Source organism: Populus alba, chromosome 19 (assembly GCF_005239225.2).
Source record: "Populus alba chromosome 19, ASM523922v2, whole genome shotgun sequence".
In the NCBI taxonomy this organism is placed as follows: Eukaryota; Viridiplantae; Streptophyta; class Magnoliopsida; order Malpighiales; family Salicaceae; genus Populus; species Populus alba.
In genome coordinates this window covers 1,375,271-1,386,472 of record NC_133302.1, presented here as the reverse complement: position 1 = coordinate 1,386,472, position 11,202 = coordinate 1,375,271, and the positions used below count along the sequence as shown (strand labels likewise).

Here is an 11,202-nt window from a genome sequence, read left to right as displayed (position 1 = left end):
GATTATGGAAGATTGTAGGTAAAGATGATAATTTTGAGTTATGATTTGTGTAAATGGTGAATTTTGAGTTAGAAATCTGGAAAGAACAGTAGGTTTTCTGTTGAAATTCTGGGTTTGAGGTTGAAGATGATAAAATTTCGGTTTGGTCCCTTAATTTGTGAAAGTTAAAGTTTAGTCCCCAAACTTTGAAAAATTACAGATTGGTCCCTTGAGCATATTCCGAGATTATGAAAAAAATAAAAAATGAATTAATAGTTAGTGTGAATAAATAAAGCAGAAAGTGGCATAAAGTTTGCATAGAGAACAAAGAAAGCACAAGCAGAAAGTGACATAAAGTTGAAGCTTCCTGCCAATTTCTATTGCAATGACTTTAATAGCTGGCCTTCCAGTAAAAGTGTGTTTGGTACTGTGGTAACTGTTGTGGTTGTGGCTTTAAAAAAGTTGGTTTATAAAAAGTGCTTTTAGATGAGTTTGGTTTGAGAAAATAGGTGTTTGGTTAAAATTGTGGTTGAAATTGAAGTTGAAAAAAAAGTAATTTAATGTGTTTGGTTAAGAATACTTTTAAAATTGAGGTTATAAAATAATTTTAAAAATATATATTAGTACTTATGATTTTTAATTTAAATATTGTGGATTTAACTATTGTTATTATATCATGAAATAAATCATACTTTATATAAATATAATTTTTATTATTCTATGAAACTATTTATAATTCCATTACGTACGAGATTCATCCAACAAAAACTACAGTTTTCATAATATTTTTAGCATGTAATAAAATTAGATAAAATATTATCAGGTATAAAATTAACTCTAAGCTAATTTTTTAAAAAAAAAATATTAAAAAACTAACACACTAAAAAAATTAAAAAAATAAAAAATAAATAAACAACCAACGCAGGCAAGTGAACAGTGCAATTCCCAGCACTGTTCGTGTCAACAGTATATACGGAATATTGTTCATGTAATTGCACTGTCCATTGAACAGTGCAATTAACATGAACAGTAGAGAAAAAGCATGAATTAGCTGCTTCTCATTTCTCGCGCTAGAAACGCAGAATTTAAGTGGGGCCCATGAACAGTAAAATGTTTTTTTTCTTAACCAAACGGCTGCGCGCTGCGTTTTATTTAAAACGCAGCCGCAACGGCATACCCAAACGAACTCTAAGAGTGATCTCTCTCGGTATACCATTGACTTCCAAATTTCCCTCACCAAATTTCCTAAACCTTTCTTATGATCTGTGCTTCCTTTTTCTGATTGAATCGAATCATCTCGTTTTGAGTTCTTGATCTGTATCTTTCTTGCTTGAAAGGTAAATCCTACTTTATTTTCTTGTTTTTCTACCACTAATTTTGTTTCAAATAAGATTTTCCCATTTGGTTGTAGAATAAATATGTAGGATTGTAGATTAATCAATCAAGTAGAACTTAATTATATATGTGTTGCTTGATCTATTTTAGAATTCAAAACTCATATATAGCTTTGTTCTTACATATTGCCATCAACTTCAACTACTTATCTTAAAAACAGCTGCTCTCAAGGTTTCTTTTGTCTGTTGAGTGCCTCTTGTCAGCTTGACAGGTGACTAGTTAGTTTACCTACTCTTTCTCAAATTCTTGCGCTTACATTTTCAGATCAGCTTTTCCGGCATTTCAACATTGAGGTGCGTCCACACGTTAACTCACTCAGCAATTAGCTTCAGATTCTTTTGAATCCTGGTACAGTATTTATACTTCATCTTCTTCATTTTGTTGCTGTTATCGTTTTTGACATGTAACTATTGTTTGAATCCTTTTTCTGTAGAGTTGAACTGTGTAAGTTTGGTGTTTTAATAGTTTGACATGTAACTATTGTAGAAATTTTATTGAGAAACTTTGGAGTTAGGATCATCAATGTTTTCCAAATATAAATAAATTGATCTTTCTTTGTTTTTATAATCCTTGCCTTAAGGAGTTCATACCAAATTCATTGTTTTTTCTTTTTATTTATTCTAGTCTCAACCTTTCCTTTTCCATTAATTTTATTCAATATTTTGACTCTGTTTTATATATAGGGCAAAATGGTTCAATCAACTGACCCATTTTGGCACCATGTTGAGGAGATGAAGTGTATTTATTGCGGGCGTCAATTTCCTAACGATACTTCCATTTCAAGGATCAAATGGCATTTATCAGGAGAGAAAGGGCGTGGTGTTGCAATTTGTGAAAGAGTTCCTAAACAAGTTCAAGAAGCAGCTTTTCAAGCTATGCATGGTGCCAACAAAAGACATAAAAGCATAGCAAGTTCAAGCAATGTTAATGATAATGCCATTTCAACCACTCCACAAGAACAAAACAATAATGAAGTCGACAATTTGGCAGGAGATGCAGGAGGGACACAAGCAGCGGATAGAATGGGTCACCCACCTGGAAGAAGTGTGGAAGAGTTCAGTAGATGGTTAATGGAGGATGATATAGAGAATGGGACTGGAGGAGTAGTGCAGCCTGGTGCAGGAGCTAGGTCTTCTGGAGGGCTTACATGCAACACAAATGAGACTCCAGGAGACGCAGTACCAACGACAAAGCTGGTGGGTCAAGTATTCGAAGACCATAAGAAGACTATCTGGTCTTGGTTGATGCACGATGAAGTTTCAACTATTGGCATCTATGGGATGGGCGGAGTGGGAAAGACCACATTGGTGACACACATTTATAATCAGCTTCTAGAAAGACCAGGCACTTTCTGCCATGTTTACTGGATTACTGTTTCACAAGATACTAACATTAATAAATTGCAAAACAGTATCGCCAAACGGATTGGTCTAGATCTTTCTAATGAAGACGAGGAGCTGTATAGAGCTTCCAAATTGTCAAAAGAATTAACGAAGAAACAGAAATGGGTTTTGATTTTAGACGATTTGTGGAAGGCTATTGAGCTACACAAGGTGGGAGTCCCTATCCAAGCTGTTAAGGGATGCAAGCTGATCGTTACAACACGATTAGAAAAGGTTTGTCAACAGATGGATACCCAACACAAAATCAAAGTAAGTCCTATATTGGAGGAACAAGCTTGGACTTTGTTTATTGAGAGACTGGGACACGACATGGCACTGTCTCCAGAAGTGGAACAAATTGCAAAATCTATCACAAAGGAGTGTGATGGTTTGCCTCTGGGAATTATAACAATGGCTGGAACCATGAAGGGGGTGGAGGACATACACGAGTGGAGGAATGCTTTAGAGGAACTGAAACAATCAAGACTTTGGCAGGAGGACATGGATGAGAAGGTATTCAAAATATTAAGATTTAGTTATATGCACTTAAAGGAGTCGGCACTGCAACAATGTTTCTTGTACTGTGCATTATTCCCGGAAGACTTCGAGATCTCTAGAGGGGATTTGATAGCTTATTTGATTGATGAGGGAGTGATAAAAGGCCTGAGTAGGAAGGCAGAATTTGACAAAGGCCACTCGATGCTTAATAAACTTGAAAGTGCCTGCCTTTTGGAAAAAGTTAAATTGGGCGGTCGTTTAAGATGTGTCAAGATGCATGACTTGATTAGGGATATGGCCATCCAAATACTGGAAGAGAACTCTCAAGGCATGGTTAAAGCAGGTGCACGGTTAAGAGAAGTGCCGGGTGCAGAGGACTGGACAGAGAATCTTACTAGAGTTTCACTCATGCAAAACCAGATTGAAGAAATTCCTTCCACGCATTCACCGAGGTGTCCCAGTCTTTCAACTCTACTGTTATGCGGCAATTCAAAGTTGCAATTTATTGCAGATTTATTTTTTGAGCAGTTGCATGAGCTTAAGGTTCTTGATCTGTCTCGTACAAATATCACAAAACTACCTGATTCTGTCTCTGAATTGGTGAGTCTCACTGCATTACTGCTCATTGGTTGTAAGATGTTAAGGCATGTGCCGTCATTAGAAAAGCTCAAGGCACTGAAGAAGTTAGATCTCTCTAGTACTTGGGCACTTGAAAAGATTCCTCAAGGCATGGAATGTCTATGCAACCTGAGGTATCTTAGAATGAATGGATGTGGTGAAAAGGAGTTTCCTAGTGGGTTGTTACCTAAGCTCTCTCTCCTGCAAGTCTTTGTAATGGAGGACTGGCCTTTTCCTCATACTACCAAAGATAATAGAAAAGGACTGCCGATAACAGTTAAAGGAAAGGAAGTGGGATGCTTGAGGAAGTTGGAAACTTTGGTATGCCATTTTGAAGGTTACTTAGACTACGTGGAGTATCTCAAAACTCGGGATGAAACCAAATCACTAACCAGATACCGAATTTGTGTAGGACTACTGGATAAGTGTTATTATCGTTATCTTGGTGATTTCAGAAGGAAAAGCATTGTTTTGGGCAACTGGAGTTTCGACAGAGACAAAGATTTTCAGGTCATGTTCTTGAAGGACATTCAACAACTAGGCATTGATAATTATGATGATGCAACAAGTTTATGCGATTTTTGGTCTCTAATAAAGAATGCAACTGAACTGGAGGCTATCAACATTACTCGTTGCAATAGCATGGAGAGCTTGGTTTCATCTTCTTGGTTCTGCTCTGCTCCACCACCATCTCCATCTTATAGTGGAATATTTTTTGGTCTTAAAGAGTTTAGTTGTTATTATTGTAAGAACATGAAGAAGTTGTTCCCTCTTGTCTTGCTGCCAAGCCTCGTAAACCTGGAATGCATTAAAGTTGATAACTGTGAGAAAATGGAGGAGATAATAGGTGGAACAAGATCAGATGAAGAAGGGGTTATGGGTGAAGAAAGCAGCACCGATCTCAAACTCCCCAAGTTAAGATATCTGCTATTGATGGAATTACCAGAACTGAAAAGCATTTGCAGTGCAAAACTGATTTGCGATTCTCTCCAATTTATTCAAGTAAGGAATTGTGAGAAGCTGAAGAGGATGGGAATTTGTCTTCCGTTGCTTGAAAATGGCGAGCCATCTCCTCCCCCTTCTCTCAGAGAAATCGATGCAAGTTCAGAAGAATGGTGGGAGTCAGTAGTGGAGTGGGAGCATTCTAACGCGAAGGATATCCTTCGTCCCTTTGTAAGGTTTGAGGTATGATATGAGTCTGCCCGTAATATAATAAAATATTGAATTAAGTTCAGGTGCTTACTGGTTTTATACTTTGATTATATAAATATAATAAAATATCGAATTAAGTTTAGGTGTTTGGAAATGGTTATGCAGGATAATATGGAGATATAACGGAGATTGATTACGGCGAATTAATTTTCATCGGTATAACGTGAACTAGATTAATAAAGTATCGAATTAATTTTGCTGCTGCTACTTCCGTTTCGAGGATCAAATGGCATTTATAGTAAAGTGCCTGAAGACGTTCAAGAAGCAGCTTACAAGTCCTTTTTATATGAAGATGTGCGTGTATGTTAGCAAAATTACTACCAAGTCCTTTTTTATATGAAGGTTGTTGGTGTTTTTAGAAGGGTGAAATAATTATTTTATTTTTATAATCTACAATAAATTGTGTCTTTGTATACATTATGAGCTTTTTTTTTTTTTTTTGTAATTCTGTTAATTGTGTCTTGGTGTACTTTAGGCTCAAAATTAGGTGTGAATCAAATGAATCATCATATTTTGAAAGTCACCGTGGAGCCCCTTCCCTATTTTCTTTATTAATAAATGGCTCACATGATCCATTGTGATTACAACAAAATTTTAGTAGAGTTTTGTATGTATTTACAATATTTCAAGCTATCATAGTTCAAAATAAATATAATCCAATCTAAATTCTAACAATTCAATGCAGAACACAATAACAACATTTGTTAATACCTTTACCCGTGGATTCATATTTATATAATTATATATATAGAATTGCATTCTTTAGACAATTACTACCAAGTCCCTCTTTTTGGTTGTGACATTATATATATAGAACTCATTCCCAAAGATGAATAAAATTTCAAAATTTGATAATGAGCTACAAAATAACACATTATCTTTTACTTGCATTACTTGTAATCAGTCCAAAAAACTCAAATTAGAACCCTAAAACGTAAAGCTGGTGGTAATTGAGCTTAGAGAGCGGTGGTGCCTGAGAGTTAGTAGTAGAGTAGGAGCATCCTAACAATAAGGATGTCCTTCATCCCTTTGTACTTTTAGATAGAGGATGAGTGACGATAGTGCCCTTAATATAATATTAAATTAAGAGGAAGCATTGTTGTTTTAATTGAATTAAGCTTAAGCTATGTGTCAGCAATCTTATGAATAGTAATTGTGTTTCAATCTTATTAAATTACCACCTATTTTATCCACTTCTTTTAATTTAATCATTTTTCTTCAATTTTATATGGGCTCATCAAATTTAAAGTAATTGTGTTTTAATTTAGTGAGTCTACATTAAAATGCAAGCGCATGAATAGTGTTTTTGTTCTGCCACAAGGTATTGAATTTCCTATAATAATTAGAATATAATATATAGTTTTAACCCGCATTTTACCACTTAAGTAAACACCATTTAACAATAATATAAACTATTTGCAATTAATAAAAGGGACTGGGTCCATTTGGTCCCAGGAAAGAGCCCCAATAAGAAAACAATAAAAGCCCAGGCCCATAAACATTTGACCCAGGGAAGATCTACAGTGACACAGTGGTTGATAAACAACCACATTATTAACACAGTTGAAAGTTACGGTAATTCGTATGCCATAGCCATCATAACAATTAATGAATTTAGCATGTCACCGAAGCAAAAATCCTTTTCTTTTTAATGAATTTTGACCATTTTTATGCCCGAGGTTGATTTAAAAAAAAAATCCGTGATCTGATACTTGATATTATGATATTGGTAAAGTATTTTTTATTTAGAAATATATTAAAAATAATATATTATTTATTTTTAAAATTTATTTTTATATGCTAATACAATCTAAAAAATATAATAAAAATTAATTTTAAAAAATTGAATTTTTTACAAAAAATTGCCAAACATGCTATTTGTGAAGCAAGTTTGGAGTTTGTACTTGGAGGTTTCTTTTTCTCTATCCTTTCTCTACACACACTTAACTTCTAAACAATGCATTTGAAAAACTTAAAAAATCAGAGAATATTAACCTTCAGATGATTAATTAAATGTAAACTTAAATACGAGCTGAAATTCCATGATCTTCCCATTTTCTCTGGTTAATTTTATCAATGGCAAAAAGGGTGCATGCAGTCCCCATAATTACTGCTTAATGCACGTGAAGCTGGTCCCCGTAGCCTCTCTCTTTTCTCTGATATTACTCAATATTATGCTTAATGTCATCTCTCTTTAGTGTTTTCTCCTCAATGCATTGACAGGAAAGTTGCCTGCAGAACTTGCCAGGTTGGTCAACCTGACAGATATGTAAGCAGACACTTTTTCTTTTTTTGTGCGTCTCTTAATTGAATCACAGGTCTACGAACCAAAAAACGATTAGAAATTGTGATTGATTAGAAATTGTGTTTGTTTCATTTGAGTAGTTGTGAATTCAAAACAATCACATTTTTTTCTTCAGAGCAACTCCACTTTTAATGATTGAAGTGATTGCATTCTTTTTTATTAGGATTTAGGCGTATCTTTTTCAAGATAACGATCAATTTTGCTCTCTTGATGCTTCTGCCAGTAACAATTTTGAACGTGTGTTACAATTGCTGATAGAACTGGTTTTATGGTAACATTTGATGCTTGTTGAGGAAAGCAACAGGCACCAGGCAGCGGCCAACGCTGTTGCTTATCAGTGTGCTTAACTTGATCACTTTCATGGGGATGTTATCTGTTGAATATATTCTCCAGATTCTTTCAATTTACTCTATTATTTGTACATTAGAATGTATTCTACATTTCCACTCACTTACACTAATCAAGGATAGCTATCAGTTTCCTCAGTTGATTTCCACGGTTTTCTCTCTCTTTTTGCACAGATATGAAGACGTGAATCACTACGACTCCAGGGCACCGTGTGGAAAAATGGCTCATCCTTGGCATGGGGGCATGGGGGCAGCGGGTGAAAATGCCAAGGCGAAGCTAGTGCACCATAGCTGGGACAATGGCACCCTTTCTTATGCTTCCTACCAGTTCACAGCACGTAAATAAAATCTTCATCAACAGTACAGTTGCTGCTGGAGTTCTTGTAGACATGAATTTGTATTATTTTTTTAACTAAATATTCTGTATTTGCTAGATGAATTAAATAAATTTCAGTAAATATGATAAGAGATGTAGTATGGTTGAAATGTTGTTGAAATGTGATCTTTGTCAACTCGGAAGCTGTCACAATCCATAGAAAATACTAGGTGACATGCCCGCGCGATATCGTGGGCTTGTGATATGCTTGTGCATTATCGTGGATTTGTGAAAAAATCATATAAAAAAAACTTGTTACCATCCACAATATTTTAAAAGGAAAAAACTAATATGAAAAAAAACACAAAAAAATGAAAAAAAGAAGATGACAATTTTGGAAGAAAAAAAAAAGCAAAAACAAATAATAAAAAATAAAAAAAAAACATGTGGGAAAAGTTAAAGCTAAATTTTCAACCAACTCAATATTAAAATCATTTAAGAAAACAATGTAGCAATCTATAGTGTTTTGTGAGGAAATATACAATTATAATTCTCAACCAGCTCAATATTAAAAAAAAATCAACAAAGATAATTTTTGACAAATATATATATAAAAAAAACAAATGGAAAAAAAACATGCAGGGAAACACTATAACAATCTATAGTGTTTCATGAGAAAATCTACAGTTGTAATTTTTAACACAGCTTAATATTAAAAACAATAAAAACGACAAAGACAATTTAAAAAAAAATATAACAAAAAAATCATATATGAAAATATTGTAGTAATCAATGATGTTTTAAGGAAAAAAGCTAAATTGTCAACCGGCTCAATATGAAAAAAAAAAAAATTTGACAAAAACATATTTGGAAAAAAAAACATCGATAAAAAAACATGTGAAGAAATATTATAGCAAGGCAAAAATCATGTGGGAAAACACTGTAGTAATCTACAGTGTTTTAAATAACTACAAAGCTAAATTCTCAATCAGCTTAATATGAAAAAAATAAAATTGATAAAGATAATTTTAAAAAAAAAATTTATAAAAAACACTATAGATAAAGACTGTAGCAATCTAGTGTTTTAAAGAAACAAATTAAAAAACTAAATTCTCAACCAGCTCAATAGTAAAAAAATAAAATAAAAAAAAATAATTCTGAAAAAAAAAAGAAAAAAAACATGTGGGGAAAGCTAAAGCTAGATAATCAGTCAGTTCAATATTGAAAAAATAAATTCGATAAAGATAATTTTTTTAAAAAATATGTGGGGAAACACTGCAGCAAAATAAAAACTATGTAGGGAAATACTATAGCAATCCATATTTAAAAAAAAAAAACTACAAAGCTAAATTCTCAACCAACTTAATATAAAAAAAAATTTACAAAAACCATTTTGAAAAAAAAAATTCATAAAAAGAAAAAAAAAAAAACAATGTATAAGAATATTTATAGTAATCCACAATGTTTTAAAGGAAAAAAACTACATAATTAAATTTTCAACTATCTCAATATTTAAAAAAATTAGTAAAGATAATTTTGAAAAAAAAAAAAAAAAAGAAGAAGAAGAAGTCAATTTTGGGTTAAAAAAAAAGGAAAAAAAAAACATGTAAAAAAGAAGAAGAAACAAAAGCGCCAAAAAAAAAAACCTACTACAGTGAAAAACCTACGCGTTTTAGAGTATTGGTTAATATAAATAGTTGATGCTAGAACTATAAATTTACACATAATTATTCACCTTCCTGATTTTTTACATGAATCATATGATATGATTTGAATGTTTTCCTCTATATTATTTTGCAGCCACCTCTACTAATTAGAAAATCAAAATTTGAGTTTCTGGATTTCAAAAAGTCGATTTTTAACTTGTTTTTACATGAAAATATCTTTAAAAAACCCTAAAAATCTTAATAAATTCATTTTTAACTCTTAAATAGCCTTTAATTTTTCTAAAAATAAAAATTAAATGAATCCAAAAGGTTTTAAGGACTTGATCAATCTATTTGTTTCGGCATGGTTAGAAGACATCACCATCTTGATTGAATTTTCTAAAAAAACAAATTTATTTATATTAAAATTAACAATTTTTAATTTAGTCAAAATATCTTCATTCGACTTTCTTTCTTCTTAATATTTTTGAACATAATTTCTCGCATCTCTTAACATTCAACATTCAAGGACTAAAAAAAATATTGAAATTGAAAAATAAAAGCTAAAACAATATGGATAGAACAATAGATAAAATGCGTTGTCATGTGATTAGTTTTGTTAATAGTAGTATTTTGAAGAGAAAAAAAAAAAAAAAACCAGTCATATGAACAATGCAGAGAAAGAAAGTGAAGAAAAAGTAAAAGTATTTGCAAAAAAAAAAAAGAGCATTGTTTATATGAATCTATATGAATAGTGACTAAACACTACAACGCACAGTGACACAATATGAGGGGAAAGTGCAGAGAAAAGAAAAATATTTGCGAAAAAAAAATGCCCACATGAGCAGTGACACGATCCCAGATCTTTTAGCTTTTGAACATTGACACAATCCAAAGGAAAGTGCAAAAAAGGAAAAATATTTTCCACAAAACAAAAAAAATGGAAGAAATCCCATCCACGATGCAGATATCCTGGCATTTATGCGACCATAAATGATTTTTATGTTAGCCCACAAAAGCATGGAGCATCAAATACACAAATGCAAAGTACCTTCCAAGTCAAAGCTATATAATTGTTTCATGTGAAATATAGTGTCATCCAGCAACATCATGAAGGATATATGGACACTGTTTCAACTATTTCCTCACTCCGAAATCTCAAATATTCAAATACTAAGGTTAAAGCTTGCTACATTTTGCTATCACCCATCATAAAGTCAAGCAGCTTAAATTTATAGGAAATTTTTAATAATCTACACGAGGACGACAAATCTATTCTCTTAATCTACGTACAAGAACAATATTTCACAAACAACACTCAGTTAATTTTACGACAATCTGCTCTTACTTCTCCTTGTGATCCCTCCTTGACATCGAGCAAGCTCATTTTCACCATTGCCTGTTGAAAATCAAGGAAAAACTTAGCCTGGTTCATAGCGTAGCCCTTGACAATTGATTGTGTTATTGGATTATTGTATAGGGTTTGGTCTGAAAAAAGAACTCC

General features: G+C 32.7%; 1 protein-coding gene across 1 annotated transcript; it reads left to right on the top strand.

Moving 5' to 3' along the window:
* The first annotated feature begins 1,177 nt into the window (after positions 1-1,177).
* LOC118031211 (probable disease resistance protein At4g27220) lies at positions 1,178-5,613 on the top strand. The gene is made up of 4 exons (XM_073406826.1): positions 1,178-1,316; positions 1,639-1,722; positions 2,058-5,057; positions 5,190-5,613. The coding sequence occupies exons 3-4, from the start codon at positions 2,064-2,066 to the stop codon at positions 5,205-5,207; spliced, it is 3,012 nt and encodes a 1,003-aa protein (XP_073262927.1). The 5' UTR covers positions 1,178-1,316; positions 1,639-1,722; positions 2,058-2,063; the 3' UTR covers positions 5,208-5,613.
* Positions 5,614-11,202: the final 5,589 nt, after the last annotated feature.